Source organism: Manis javanica, chromosome 8, assembly GCF_040802235.1.
Source record: "Manis javanica isolate MJ-LG chromosome 8, MJ_LKY, whole genome shotgun sequence".
Classification (NCBI taxonomy): domain Eukaryota; kingdom Metazoa; phylum Chordata; class Mammalia; order Pholidota; family Manidae; genus Manis; species Manis javanica.
Genome location: NC_133163.1, coordinates 102,025,542 through 102,041,245, shown reverse-complemented (window position 1 = coordinate 102,041,245; position 15,704 = coordinate 102,025,542). Strand labels below are relative to the sequence as shown.

Below are 15,704 nucleotides of genomic sequence, written 5' to 3'. Positions count from 1 at the left end.
TTAAACACTTAGAAAATATCAAGGAGGGGTTGTTCACCTCTGCATACCTCCCGTAGCTCCCACCGCCTGTGGTCCTTAAGCTGAGCTGCCAGGGTCCAGGTGGAACTCAGCCTCTTCCCCACAGCCAGAGCTGCCCCTCCGTGATAGCCAACTCCCAACCTCCCGGGCACTCCCTGGCCCTGCCACTGCACATATCTAAACCGAGCCAGAGCCCAGCCCTCAGTCACAAAGGTGGTGGCCTTGCCCACATCCCCAAAGATTTCATCATATAGTGAAAGAGGATTTAGCTCCTTTACTTTTGCTTCTCTTGGCTTCCCTTCCTCCCCACTTTACCCCAAGTTTATAGTAAAGTAGCTGTTTTTTCCTTTAGACGGTAAAACTAATTCTATTGATACAACCAAGGCGAACTGGTTTAAGTAACAATATTTTGAGCAGTTAAACATGCTTTAAGGTCATGATGTATGGGGCAGCAATGGTTTGACAAGATTTTAATTGGGAAACTGCAGTGAGGGTACCTTGCATAGAAACATGATACTGTAATAGTATTCCCTTTGTCTAACATAAATCATAATTGCTGTTTTTTCTTCACCTGTTACGGTCATTGCTGTGGTTCAGACAATCTCTGAATTTGAAAAAGAGATAGAACTACTTCAGACACAGAAGATAGATGTGGAAAAACATGTGCAGTCACAAAAACGGGAAATGCGAGGTAACAAAAATAGGAGTCACTGAGCCCACGGGGTGCAGGATGCATTTATCACAGGCATCACTGCTAAGGGAACTTGAGCAGTATGAGACTGGTTGGCTAGCTGGTTGGTTGAGTATTTGATAGGTTGAATAGCTAGTTGGCTTCATAGCTCATAGGTTGGTCTAGCTGGCAAGTTAGCTGATGGGATGGTTGCTGAAGATTGCGTGAAGCTAGTAAACTGGGCCCTAAGGAGGGAATGGAAGGAGAGAAATCACACAAAAATGTAATTTATTCCAACTCTGCCTTTTCCTCTCAGAAAAGATGTCAGAGATCACAAAACAACTTCTTGAAAGCTATGACATTGAAGATGTAAGAAGCAGGTAATTGTTTTGCATTTCCAAACATTCAGAAATATAGAACCCATGAGAGAGATGATAGATTTTCTTACATTCCTTATTTTCCAGGCTCTCTGTGGAAGATTTGGAACATTTAAATGAAGATGGTGAACTTTGGTTTGCTTATGAAGGACTAAAGAAAGCAACACGGTGAGAAACTGCCCCCTACCCCAAGTTCTTTTTGATCTTTCAGAGATAATAGCCTATTGGAAAGTCAGTTTATCTTACATCAAGTTGATACACAAAGTAAATTCTTTATGATGATCTAATAATGCCTGAAAATATTTATTTCAGAATTAAGTAATCAGTTTAGTAATGAGGAGCAGCCTCTTTATGGGATAAACTGTCGAAAAATTAAAAGCTATAAACTGTCCATTGAAAATTGATTATATCAGATAAGTTAGTCAGTGTTGCTATAGATATATAGATATGTTTAAATTTAATAAGTTTGCTGCATTTTTTTCCCATTTCATTCTAAAAACTTTATTTTTTGATCAGTTTTAGGTTCATAGCAAAATTGAGCACAAAGTCCAGAGATTCCTCTTCTACCTCCTACATGCCCCCCACCACACACACACAACCATTATCAACATGTCCCAGCAAAGTGGTGCATTTATTAAAATTGATGAACCTACATTGACACATTATCAACCAGAGTTGATAGTGTACATTAGGGTTCGTTCTTGGTGTCAGACATTCCAGGCATGTATTTTTACCATTGTTTCATGATACAGAAAATATTTTTTAACTACCATAGTAAAAATGTAACATCAATAATGTATAAAATAAAATTTCTTACTTTTAACTACATGTTAATGCCACATACTTGTTCCTGACTAGTTAAATGAATTTATTTTGTCCGTTTCTAATTCCATAACCTGTAACTCTGTGTACATAAGTAAACTTAATGTACTTTGTCCATGGCTCTAATTGTGAGTTTTCATAACTGCTGCAAGTGTGAGCACTCACAGTCATCAGCACAGGAGGAGAAAGACCATGTGTCTGATTTCTATTTTTTTATTTTTGTGCCTTAATTAAGATATAATTGTATATAGCATTGTGTAATCTTAAGTCTACAACATGACAGTTTGATATACCATGTGGTCAGTTTTTTGACCCCCTCTTAAAGTGTTTTAGAGAGCCACTTCCAGTCCCAGAAGGACTGCTATGAAAAGGAGATTGAAGCTTTGAACTTCAAAGTGGTGCATCTCAGTCAAGAAATCAATCACCTGCAGAAGTTATTTAGAGAAGAGAATGACATCAATGAAAGTATCCGTCATGAAGTTGCCAGGCTAACGTCAGAAAACATGGTACGGTCTGCGCCGTGGGCCCCTGTAGCAGCCGCTACCCTAGAGGTGTTCTAAGTTAGTGGTAAAATTCAATTTCCTGGCAGTAAAACGATGGATCAGAATTAACATTTTCCAGAAGTAAAATAACAGGGTCAGAAGATAAAACTATAAAATCACCCTAAGCTAGAGAGCACTTTGATTTGAGAGTGTGTTTGTTTACCAAAGGCGGGTCCAGATTCTGTGTGTGTGTGTGTGTGTGTGTGTGTATTTAAATCTGTGTGTTTTAAAACTAGCATAAACCCCTTGGAAAGTGACAAAAAACATTAAGGTAAAAGGATGACTCCCGAGACAGGTGTGAGTTCAGAAGGTCGGTCTGTCTGCCCGTTCTCCTCATCTCACCCTTTCAAGGACTTGCTCCAGGATGCCTGCTCGTGCCGACCGCCTTTGTCTCACTGCTGCCACGGAGAGACGCTTTAGGAGTCTCCTAAATGCTTAGGAGGGATGCTTTAGGAATCTCTTCACTCAAAAAGAAATCCCCTCCTTAGCCCCACATGCCCTGCAGCCACCACCCCATTCCTTAGGGGGAGCTGGACAGGCTTCTCCACGGCCCCCTAACTGTGATTTCTCCACTCACCCATTTACTCTGCAGCCGCCCCGTTCTGTCGTGGCCCCTACCACTAAGTGAATCTGCTGACACAAGGCTGAGCACAGAGGGTTCCTCTTCACCCTCATCTGAGTCTCCTGGCATTTGATGGCATTGACCACTCCCTCTCCTTCCTCCTTGATCTGTTGGCATCAGGACGCTGCGCTCTCCTAGGCTTCTCAGCCCCCTGCACGCTGCCCCTTCTCAGCTTCTTCACTGTCTCCTCCTCTGCCTAACCTGGGCGCATTAGGACACAGGGCTCTGTCAGCAGGTGAGGAGACGTGACCCTGGGCACAGCAGACATTGGAACAGTGGTTAAGGAACCTCATGTCTTTGTTTATTCTGTTGGTGAAACTTTATTGAGGAATATGCAGTGAGATCCAAAGTCTCAATCAAACAGGTATTCCGCATTTGAACTTCAGAGGCATGGGTGTTTGTATAACTTGGACAAGAGAAAATATCTTTTTACCTGACTGAGGGTGGAGGTGACCAACGTTTAAAGAAACATACAGATAGACCAGGACAAGGATACTGAAACACACTGGACAGTTCCAGACCTCCCCTAACAGAGCTGTACACAGCCTGGAACTCAGTGGGGCCCCTTTGAGATGATTTTGCTGTTCCTAGAGGAGGAGGTGTCTCTGGGCCTAAGAGGCGGGCTGCTGTTCCCTCACATCGTTGTCCTCACCATCATCCCTACTCCCCCAGTGTCAACTCAGGGGAGAATTCCAAATGCCTCCCGGACTCTACTTCCTCCTCTCCCCAGAGGCCTCAGTCACGGGGGGTGCAGCTGTGTGAGCACCACCCCGTGAGCATGCTTGTGACTGTACAGACCTTGAGGTGAAAGAACACAAAGCCGAGCGAGTCTGGCCCTCTTACACAGCTACACTAGGCGCATGGTCCATAGCATCAGACACTCCATAGTTTAGTTGGCTTCTGAGTAGCTCTGAGATTTTAGAGTTCATAGATGAAAGTAGAGATTCAAATATTCCTGATTCTTCTCTGAAGATGATCCCAGACTTCAAACAGCAAATTTCAGAACTGGAAAAACAGAAGCAAGATCTTGAGATCCGCCTGAATGAACAGACTGAAAACATGAAAGGTAACTGACCCCATCACGAACCCACTCGTAGAAAGTGGTTTCCTGTGTCCAGGAAATGACAGAAAAGAATTTGAGTGGGTCTCAAATTGTGGTTCTGTGGGCCAGGCAGGTGACACCGTGTGAGCAGAGTGCTGGGTGGAGGGAACGGCAAGGCGCACGGCATGTAAAGCGGCAACTGGTTGATGCCGAGGAGTGCGGGTCCCAGTGTTGCTTGATACTCCTGTTTTTAAGGAAAAGCCAGAAATCCAGATTTTTATGTGAAATATCACAATTTTAAAATAACAGCTTTAAGAAAAGTGTAAACCAAGCAAAATCTCTAGTTGGATACAGGTTAGAACCCCTGATAACTGAAAGCATGACCAAACCCAAATCCAAAGCAGCGGCCCGGCCCCGGAGTCACGGCGGTCCTTTCCACCGCAGGAAAACCAGAGGAATCGTCGAATCAGTTGGCCCACTGTCGAGAGGAGGAAGGAACGCAAAGGGAGTAAGTGTTAACGCATCTGCGCCTCAGGTTCACGCTCGTGTTATGCGCTGCTTTTCTGAAGTTGGGGGAGACACCAAGATATTAGCAAGGTGCTAATTAAGATGTATGATATATTGCCACTCATGAGGAAAAGAAGTACACGTGTGTGTACACGTACACACACACACACACACACACACACCACCACCACCACCACCACCCCCTACTCCACCCCCCACCCCCCCTACCACCCCCCTGGGAAAACATACAAGAAATAAAACATCACCTGCTTCCAGGGAGGGTAACCGAGTGACAGGGCAGGGAGGAGAGGGACCCAGCACTGTGCACCCTGTTAGACCCTTAGAGCATCATGCCATGCACGTGGGTTATCTGTTCAAAAAATTGACAAAATAAGATTGTGTGAGTGAGAACAGATTTTCTCCTAGTAGGCTATTTAGAATAAGGCTTAAAAGCTATGTTCGAAAAGAATCTTCACTGATAATCCCTCTAATTTACATCCTGACCAGCAGAGGGCCTGGGGCTCCCGTGAAGCCTCTTGAGGGAAGTGTTCGGCTTTGCTGCCAGCTTGCTGAGATACTTGATTTTTCAGAGGAATAAATGGACTCTCTACATCCTGGAGAGCATTTTTAGTCATGCAGTTTTACTGGCAGGAATGGGATGAAATGAGGGCCCCAAAAGCAGGAAAGAGTGAGACGCCACATTGGAATGCTTCTCATGGGCTTCTCCTCTCTTCCCTCCAGTCCCTGGCTTTTTGAGAGTCTGGTGCCCAGAGTGTTTACAGGCCATTGGTCATAGGGGTGTGAGTGGGTGTGGATGCCCTGTGGGAGCCCTCAAGGGTGCAGGTGGGGTGGGGCCAGAGTCCCTCATCAGGACGAGGAGACCAGGCAGTCCAGGAACAGTTTTATGCCCCAGCCAACTGTGATTTCCTTCCCCTGCTTCAAGGACTCCCCTGTTCCAGTACTGTAGGCATGCCTCATTTTATTTTGATACTTGCCATACTTGCAGTGGTCTGGAACCAAACCCACAATATCCCCGAGGTCTGCCTGTATTCACTTTACATATTACATTGGCCAGAGCATTTTCCAGTTTTGGAAACATCAGTGCTTGCTATGACAATGAATGACTTCTCCGCTGTGGTCAAACTGATAGCAAAATTCCCTCTATCCTTTCCTCAGGACCATAGAAACCCAAGATGAAATACACACCAAAGAAAAAGAGAAGCTGGTTGATAAGATTCAAGAAATTCAGGAGGCCAGTGAGCACCTGAAGAAACAATTTGAAACAGAAAGTGAAGTCAACAGTAGGTTCCAGCAGGAAGCATCTCGTCTTACTATGGAAAACAGGGTGAGAACTTCTAACATGCTGATAAATGGCTGCAGGTGTCACTGTAGTTATAATGATTCATTCACAAAGCCGGAAGCATACAGTGAACAGCTGGAGATCAAACCGTCTCCCTCAGAGCAGTCTGTTTCCTTATCTCAGAAGGCTGGTGGTCTCCGAACTTAGAGCCCACTGCAGGGGTGCTGGGGGAATCACAGAGGCCGCACCTCGCAGGTGTCTGGCAGAGTAACGGGAGACAAGAGAAGAGGACATGGTCCTGAGCACTGCCCCACGGGTGGCACCCTTAGCGGTGATGAGCCCTGCTCCAGAGCACGTTGAGGTTGATGGGCCAATATGTGAACTTCTCTGAGCAACACTTACCCCATTAAACATTACCCCCTTTCTTCAGAGGGTATGTCCTTCCTGCAGTTAGAGTCAAACTGTTCTTCTATGAAATGCTCACATAGTAGTTGACAAATTTTTTAAATTGTTAAAGTCTTTATCAAATTGTAAATGCACTTGTCAAAGTGAAATTTGGCAATTCTGTGTCAGTCCCTTGAAATTTTGTTGGTGTGTGAAACCCACAAGACTGAGAACCACCAAAGTGGCAGGTGAGACGCATTCCTGGGAGTCAGACACTCTCAGGGCGCTTCCTGGCCTGGCAGCCTGCAGACCGGGACCACGGGAGGGCTCGGCAGGCAGGCTGCCTGGACTTGTGCACAGGCCTGCTCCCCCTCACCAGGGCCCCCCATTTCCTGTCTCACAGGAAAACTATAATAGGGTAAAATCATATTTTGCAGTGTCAGAATTTAATTTCAAAGGGTAATTATATCCAAAATGAACATTCCACACAGGTTAACATTTAACAGGAAGTAACACTTTCCCATTGGGGGCATCTAGATGATGGCCAGCTATTTTGAGGAGGACATAACTTTCTCAGAGAATAGACTCCTCAGATCACACCAGAGAAGCAGCTGCCTGCCAAGCCTGTGTGAGAGGTGACCCTGCCCTCTGCAGCTGGGCCCACGTATGCCCCTTTGGTCTCAGTTGGAGCCAGTGGGAAAGGAGAGGGTAGGGGTGAGGGACATGGATGTGGCACATCTTGTCCCAAGTGGACCTTCACTCCCTAGCTGTGAGCAGGCGGCTCTGGGTGTTGTCAGTCCCTGAGTTGTGTGGGATTTGTGAGAATTTGTTTCTGATATGCTGGGAGTAGTGAGGTCCCTCAGTGCCCCTCCTCAGGAGCCCCCTGTGTGTGTGGCTTTGTTCCTAGGAGGGGACAGGCCCGGCCTGCTCCTTCCGCAGTGCACTGAGCTGGGGAGCAGTCATATCTACGGGTGCGTTCCATGAACTATCCCTGACCCAGTGAGCAGCCTCAGTGTTACAAATGAGTAGATGAATACAGAACAAACAAATATGACTTCTGTATATTAGGTGGTAGATTTCACCCACAAATAAGACTTGGCTGCGTTCGTGTCCTAGCGCCACCATAACAGACTACCACAACTGGGTGTCCTGGAACAACAGAAATTTGTTTCCTCACAGTTGTGGAGGCCAGAAGTCTAAATTCAAGGTGTCCCCAGGGCTATACTCCTCCAAAGTTTCTAGGGGAGAATCTGAGTCAAAGAAAATTTTCATTAACAAAAGAAAAAAAAACCTTTAGTGATCCTCTCACTATTTACCAAGGAAATTTAAGATGAAAACTTTTTATTTTTGCCTCTCCAATAATAGAGATCTTATGGTGCTGGTGAGAACATCTTGCAGTGGGCAGGGTCACACGTGGTTTCTGGGGATGTAATTGGGGTAAACTCTGTCCAGGGTGATTTGGAGGCAGATATGAATATTTAGTAGCACTTTCTCTTTGACTCAGTAATGCAACTTCTAAGAATCTAATCTAAGCACATAATCAGATACGTGGACAAAGATTCATATTCAGAGTATTCATCAAAGTGTTAAAGCAAAAAAAAAGAGGATATCCCATAATAGTGGGTAGATTATATTATTGTAAATTACATGACTTAGCCATTAAAATGACAGTGTGTGGATATTATGATGGGGGAAACATCTGTAATGTAATGAGAGGAAAATCTAGGATTTAAAACTTTATGTACAGTATAACCCCAATTTTTAAAAATGTGTATGTGCCACATTAGGAAAAAAGGAAGGAAGGAATAAAAACAAAACATAAACTGCAGTTTCTTCCAGGTTCTGGACGGATGAGTAGATTTTTTATTATTAGATATATTATAGCATGAACTCAAATAGGGGAGAAGAAACTGTACGCACACCCCCACTTGTAAAGGCAGGTAAAGTTCCTCAGGTGTTAGCTAGAGACACAAAGCCGACACTTCTCCCTCCCTCCGGGGAAAGGCAGACACGGGGCAGGACAGCACGGCCTCCTCCCCAGGCCCGAGAGTCCGCAGAGGCACACAGCTGTGGAGACTGCGTGGTGAGCATGGCTGGGTCAGAAAAGCCTGAGCGCCTTCGGTGGCAAAGCCCTTGGAATTCAGGAAGAACCTAAACACTCTGTGTTCTTTATAGGAAATATTTATAGGTAACCAGGACAGTCCTGGCTCCTGAGCCACACTCAGCCTGGACAAGACCACCCCCTTATCACAAAGGAAAGGCAAGACCAGGACCCAATTCTCTGAAGTTTTTCTTCTCCAGCTTCTCTGATATCAGAGAACCCATTCATATTTTTAAATCTCTCTGATAGGGATTACTTTATCAAGAGGAAAAATAAGATGAATCAGTATATCCATACAGTATTATATTATTGAGCAATAGAAAGGAGTGAAGTACTGGTACATGGTACAACACGGATAAACCTTGACAGCATTTAAGCTAAGTTATAGAAGCCAAACACAAAAGGCCACCTATTGTAAGACTTCAGTTATATTAAATGCCCAGAATAGGCAAATATATGGAGACAGAAAGAGTAGCAGTTGCCAAGGGCTAGAAGGGAAAAAAGGGGGACATGGGGATGACAGCTAAAAGTCAAGTTTTCTTTTTGGTGTGATAGAAATGTTCTGGAATTAAACAATGTCAATGGTTGCATAATCAACGGTCTAAAAACCACTGGGTGTACACTTACGTGGGTGGATGGTATGGCCTGTGCAGGAGAGCTCAGTAAAGCTGTTACTAAAAAATAGAGTAACATGCTTCTAAACTAATGTCCTTATTTCTTTTGATTTCTGTAGGATCTTGAAGAAGAGTTAGACATGAAGGACAGAGTGATTAAAAAGCTACAAGATCAAGTCAAGACTCTAACCAAGACAATTGAAAAAGGTAGGAAAGATAACATTTTACTGTTTTTTGAACTTTCAGCTAAGGGCAGTATGCACTGAAGTGTTTGCTTCCTAATCATCCAAGGTCTTTGAAACCCAAAGGAATGATTCTCAACTGAGGGGCTTTGGGGCTCAGTGATGGGCCAATGGAAAGACCCTCTGAGGCAGGAAGATGGCTCACCCCCTCAAATTATACCTGATATGCTCATGTAATTTTAAGGGATACCCCGTAGTGAATACTTTTAAAAATGAAAGTGTGAACAAGTTTCAAATCTAACCGCTTTGAAATTCACTTCCTCTTCCGGTTACATAGGATCAATATCCCAATTTCTGTTAGAAGGAAGTAGAGACCTAAGGAGCCAGACAGCAGTCCTGAGGGTGGACTGAACTTGAGCGTTCTCGTGAGCTCCTGTGAAAAGGACCCTCTCCCTTTCTTTCCCTCGTCTGCTTCAGTGTCAGTGAACTTTTCCGACGTCTCTCTTCTGATGCTCTTCACTCTCACTTCCTCTTCCTCCCAGCCTTTATCACTAAGGCTCTAGCTTCACCTGTCTGTCCCCTTTTCCATATTCATTTCTTTGAAGAGCTTGTTTATTGTTACTTGTTCAACTCTCACCTCAAATTTAAAATGTCCAAAGCTAACATGGAGATCTGTCCCTTTCAGTAATAAATGATATATTTTGGTCTAAGCTCAGGAAATGTCTGTCCTTCCCAAACCCCTCGTGTCCCTGTGCTAGAATGAATGAATGAAATACCATCTCTGCATAAAGATTTCCAAAATCCATGAGCTTCTGTGAAAAGGACCCTCTGTAATTGTAAGGAACACCCTTCTTTTCCCGAGTCCCCGCCCCTTTTTTGCCTCTAAGACTACCTCTTTTGCTTTCCTGTTACCAAACTCAATGTGTCCAAAGTGGAAAACATCAGATTATCTTCCTGTGTAAATTATCTATTGTCATGTAAGAAACTACCTCCAAATTTAGCAACTTAAAACAACAAACACTTAACAACACAGTGTCTGAGGGTCAAGAATCCAAGAGCAGCTTAGCTAAGTGGTTTTGGCTCCGAGTTGCAACCAAATTGTCAGCAGGGACATAGTCATCTGAAGGTTTACCTGGGGCTGGAACACCTGCTGTCAAGCTCATTCACATGGCTGTTGGCAGGAAGCCAGTATCTCCTGAGCACTCCATAGGTGGGATTAGCTTCCAGGGTCCCTGCAAAGAGCATGCCCAGATACAAGTCACAACACTTAAGAACACCCAAGATATGATGTCCTTATCAGCTATTTCTGCTTCATTCATGTCCTTCCCAGTCCAGTTAAAATTTACTGATCAGAGGTCATTCTTATTAACAGTGTTGCTTAGTAAAACAGTCGATTCAACCTCTACCAGTCTCCAAGGAAGCAGAGCAAGTAAATTCACAGACAGATTCTCCTGCAGTAGGAAGAATCTGTTAACTCTACCTGCGCTAATCTTTTTTTTACCCCCCAGAGCCATCTCACTTTTCTTGGCCAACTGGAGTGCTACCTTCAAAAAGCATTTTTCAACAGTTCTAGCCACCTCTATGTGAATTCTTATGGCCCTGTGTTAATGTCCTACAGCTGCTATAACAAATCGTCATTAGTGACATAAATGAACACAAATTTATTATCTAGAAGTCAGAAGTTCACAGTGGTTTCCACCGGGTTAAAATAAGTATGTCAGCAGGGCTGCATCCTTTATGGAGGCTTTAGGGGAGAATTCCCTTGCCTTTCCAGCTTCCAGAGGACACAGCATTTCTTGGCTTGGGGGCCCCTTCGTCCATCTTCCAAGTGAGCAACAAACATCTTCAAAAATCTTTCTGACTCTCTAGGCTCTGCTTCTGCTGTCACATCTCCTTCTTTCAGGAAAGACATGAATCTTTGGGAACTAGCAGGCAGACTGTGGCCACCCAAAGATGTTCATGTCCCAATCCCCGTAATATGTGAACATGTTACCTTACACGGCAAAGGGGTTTTTCAGATGTGATTAAGGATCTAAGATAGGGATCCAGTGTAATCACAAAAGACCTTATAAGAGAGAGGCAGGAATGCTGGATGGGAGAAGGAGCTGTGGCAATGGAAGCAGAGAGAGAGAAAGATGATGGAAGCAGAGGTCCGAGTGATGTGGCCACAAGCCAAGGAGGGTGGGCAGCCTCTAGAAGCTGGAGAAAGAAACCAGATGCTCCCCTGGAGCCTCACAAGGAACACAGCCCTGCTATCACTGTGAGTTTAGCCCTGAAGGCCCATTTCAGTCTTCTGACCTCTGACCTCCAGAACATAAAAAGTGTGTGGTGTGTTAAGCCACTAAGTTTGTGATAACTTGTTATAGCACGTAGGAAACCACTACAGCCCCCTTAGGACCATGCAGTTGGGCACTTTACACACCAGACGTTTCCTGAATCTTGTTTCCTTAACTATAGCGCTAGCCTCATGAAGACAGGAGCAACATCTTGGATTGCTTTCCTGCCCCTGCTGTGCTGGATGCATACCAGACACTCAAAGATTCCCTCACGAATAACCAGCCTTTTTAGCAGTAGCTGTATGCATTTATACACTCAGATAGGAATCACTACTAGAAGAAATTCTTCAGGATTAATAAAGTTTTCATTTTTCTGAGAGCCACAGGAGTTCATGCGCAAACCAGCCAGAATGGGGTAGAAAGAGAGTAGTCTCCTTAGAAAGCCTGTGGAAGTTGTTTTTGTTTATTTCATGGACTGTTTGCCTCTTCCTTACAGCCAGTGATGGGCACTCAGGACCCAAGGAGTACCTTGGAATGCTGGAATACAAGAGAGAAGACGAGGCCAAGCTCATTCAAAACCTCATTCTCGGTAGCGAAACCTGGAACTCTGCATACTCACTTTGTCTTTGAGAACTTGAACACCGGTCCTGGGGAGGAGGCGGTCCCTTCCCTCCGCTGCTTGACTCTCAGCCTCAGCACTGTCGGTCAGATAATTCACTGGCAGGGGGGGCTGTGCCCTGCGGCATCCTCGGCTTCTACCCTCGAGAAGCCAGTAGCAATGCCTAGTCATGACAATGAAAGTCTCCAGACACTGCCCAGGGTCCCATGGGAGCCAGAAGTACCCCCAGTTTAGCAGCACTGCCCTGTCCTCCTCCTCCCCCCTCCTTCCCAGGGTCTGGAGGCAGGCCCAGCTCCTTGTCCCTCCTTCTCAGCATGGCACCATGGCAGGAGCAACCCGTTTGACCTCTAGTGAGGAGTTTACTTGCAGGCAATACAATGGAGGCTCCCCAGCCACACCTCAGTTACAGGACTGTCCCAGTGTGTATCCTTAAGGGTTGGTGGTCTTAGAACCAGTCTTATACACTGTCTTCACCATGACAGCCACCTGGTTTTCTACAGGGAGGGAGACAAGGTGCCTTCCCAGCAGCTGCTCCCAACATCTCAGAGCAGAAAGCCAACATGTAACCTAACTTTCTTTTCTACCAATGGCCGCCCTCACAGCACATGAGCATCCTACCCTTTCTTTCCCACCTTCACTGGTACACAGCTGTGGGGCCTCTTCATTCCCTTGTCTTCTTGGAGCCATGGCAAGGTCTTTGCTTATCTTGATTTATCCTATAAAGTTTCTGTCTTCCCTTTACCCCTCTCTCTCCCTGCCATTCTTCTCTTCACGCCGAGGCCAGCGCGCCTCCTCTGCAGGATGTCGTGCACCTGTCTTCCCAACTTCAGGCAGGTGCATGCAGTCACCGGGATGGCATTCTGTCCTCATCACAGAGGCTGCAGTGGGGCATGTGTGGCACTGCAAATCTGAGATCCAGGGTCTCCACACCAGGAAGAAGTACAAATTCTATCTCTTATTCAGACTTTTAAAAAAGAGAAAGTACTTTGCAAATGAGAAGAGCAGTAGGTGGCACTTGTGTGTTTTTGACAAGAAAAGAGCCAGATTGAATCCCTCAAAGAGGAAAGACATCCCGCGCCTGCGGACGCAGCGCCAAGTGCAGAAGGCAAACAGCCCCGGCCTGCAGCCAGAGGCGCTCACCTCAAGGGCAGAGCTGACTGTCAGCTGGAATCCTCATCAACTCTTTCTGTTCCAGACCTGAAGCCCCGCGGAGTGGTGGTGAACATGATCCCAGGGCTGCCCGCTCACATCCTGTTCATGTGCGTCCGCTACACAGACTCTCTGAACGACGCCAACATGCTCAAGTCCCTCATGAACAGCACCATTAATGGCATCAAGCAGGTGGTCAAGGTAGGCACCGTGTCTGACATTGGCCCTTGATATTACGGTTCTTCAGGAACACCTTCACGAATGACCGGCTGCCCATATCTGCCCATCCCTAACCTCCGGTGTTGGTGAGCCCTGCAGTTCTTCAAAGCTGTCTGAGGCCCAGTCAGTGAAGGAAGCCAAGCTGTTAGGAAAAGCCAAGCTAGGTTAGGGGCTCCGAAGGCTAGGGACCAGCCCGAAGACCCCACAGCCTTTCCCAGGAGACTGCAGCCTGGCTGCAAAGTGACTCATCTCTTCCCTTTGTATTTAAATAATTCTTCTGTCTAAAACTGCATGATGTAATTTTATTTCCCATCCAGAAGAAAAGGGAGGAGTGAAATATAGATCCCTTATTTTTCATCCCCTTCCAAATGAGAAGCAGTGTTTGAGGTTGGAATATATTTGAATTTTTCAGTAGGGGAAGTCCTATCTCACTTTTAGTGAAATATATGTCCTAGTAGACTCATGACTAATTAAATCCTATTTTAAATACTCTAGAAAAAGAGAAGAATAAATGCATGAGAGGTCAGTGTATGGGTGATTTTTCCCTTTCCCCTCCCCCCCAAAATTTTTGTACCAAGAAGTCATTATTCACCACCAGTTGGGAGCATTTATTCTGTACTAGGTGCTTTATAGTCACTGTCTTAAGAGAGCCACCAGTGTCCTGGGAAGGAGCTTCCATAAATTGATGTTTTCTCTGTCTATATTTTCATAAATTGGGTTTCCTTATGACAAACTTGCATGGTGTCTGAGGCCATAGGCACAACATTTGCCCCATCTTGCCGCTCTGGAATGTTGAAATATTTAGAAACAGGAAGATGCATGGCGTGAATATAAATCCCTTCTCGCCAGCACCTTCCATCTCAGCTTCCCCAGTGTGGTCCTGCCCTCTGCCATTGTTGGTGCGCAGCACCTGTTCCTCCCCCTCCAGCGCACAGCGCACTCAAGCAGCCCTCACTCGGCCCGCACAGCCTAGTCGCTGCGCCTCTTATCCCACGCCCTGACGCCACAGTGCTTAGCCTGGTGGTCTCCATCCCTGCTCTTTGCAATCTAGCTTCTCCCCCATCACTCCTCAGAAGATCACCAGCAATTCCTCTTGCTAAATCCAATGGTATTTCCTTAATTTTTATTACCGTTAAATGGACCAAAGCATGAGGACCATCTCTTTGAAACCCTCATCCCATGTCTTTCAAATCTGGGGATGTTCTGGTTTTCCTCTTACCTTTCTGATCACTGTACCTCTGCCTTCTTTGTTCGTCTCCTTCCTGCCCCCTGTGTGGGAGTGCTCCCCACAACAGACTCCCTGGTACTGAGCTCCTGTCCTCCACCCCTTTCCTTCAGAGAGGACATCCTCCTGCTTCTCTCATGTTGTCTCAGCTGTCGTGGTTTTCCATCATCCCTCCATCCTCTGAGCTTTTTTAGCACAGTCTACGCCCATCCTGTGGCACCCAGCCACTCATTTAACTGTATCCTATGTATGTTATATCTGTCTTCCAAGTCAGAATGTGCACTTTGGAGAGCAGAGACTGAGACCAACATTTACGAGGCATTCCTGCAGGCCCTGACTCCAGCTTCGTAATAAGTGACATAATCTACGCAGAAATATTTGCAAATCATACCTGCTAAATAAATGTAATACAAACTTCACAAACTCCTTAGTGAATGAAAGAAGGGTTCCATTTGATCAACAGCCACCAGCTAACCAAACAGGCACCAAAATCACCAAATCCAACTTGGTGTTTTCTTGTTTTTTTTAAGGAACATTTAGAAGACTTCGAGATGCTGTCCTTTTGGCTTTCCAATACTTGTCATTTCCTCAACTGCCTGAAGCAGTACAGCGGAGAAGAGGTAGTGGGGGGTGCTTGCCTGCTCTGTGCTCTATGCTAACTGCCTGTGGGTACCCTCCTCATGAGCCAGAGCTCACCGGAGGGGTTAGGAATGTGCCCAGCTCCAGGGACAGCCTCTGCTCCAACTGGCTCTCTAGCTTCCTTTCCACCCAGGAGGCCAACTTCACGTACCTGGTTGGACAGAAGTCATAGACAAAAGACCTAGAAGTCTTAGACCTCGGTCATGGAGCCAGTCCTCAGTTCCCTTGAGTTTTAAATCAGTGGGGTAGATTAGATGGTTTTTAAGTTTCCTTCTGTTTATAAAATTCTGAAGTTACCAGTATTATGACTCTCAAATACAGGGTTTCATCCAGCATGCCTGTTTCTTCACAGCTGTTCTCTCTATAAGATTCTGATTGTTCCTCCATAATCCGTAA

The 15,704-nt window shown here is 45.6% G+C and overlaps 1 protein-coding gene across 8 annotated transcripts in view; it reads left to right on the top strand.

Annotated features, from left to right (window-relative positions):
• MYO5C (myosin VC) overlaps positions 1-15,704 on the top strand; it is an 88,331-nt gene that overhangs the window by 58,895 nt on the left and 13,732 nt on the right. For 7 of the 8 annotated variants that reach the window (XR_012120695.1, XM_037021018.2, XM_073211865.1 and 4 more), the window contains 11 exons: positions 616-709; positions 1,005-1,068; positions 1,153-1,233; positions 2,213-2,393; positions 4,024-4,117; positions 4,538-4,601; positions 5,777-5,945; positions 9,119-9,206; positions 11,954-12,046; positions 13,272-13,426; positions 15,200-15,289. Coding sequence is in view for 7 of the 8 variants with exons in the window: in XM_037021018.2 (XP_036876913.2) it covers positions 616-709; positions 1,005-1,068; positions 1,153-1,233; positions 2,213-2,393; positions 4,024-4,117; positions 4,538-4,601; positions 5,777-5,945; positions 9,119-9,206; positions 11,954-12,046; positions 13,272-13,426; positions 15,200-15,289 (1,173 nt within the window). In the remaining variant the exon portion in view is untranslated. The remainder of the gene's footprint in view (positions 1-615; positions 710-1,004; positions 1,069-1,152; positions 1,234-2,212; positions 2,394-4,023; positions 4,118-4,537; positions 4,602-5,776; positions 5,946-9,118; positions 9,207-11,953; positions 12,047-13,271; positions 13,427-15,199; positions 15,290-15,704) is intronic. The other variant, XM_073211869.1, reaches the window with a different exon arrangement.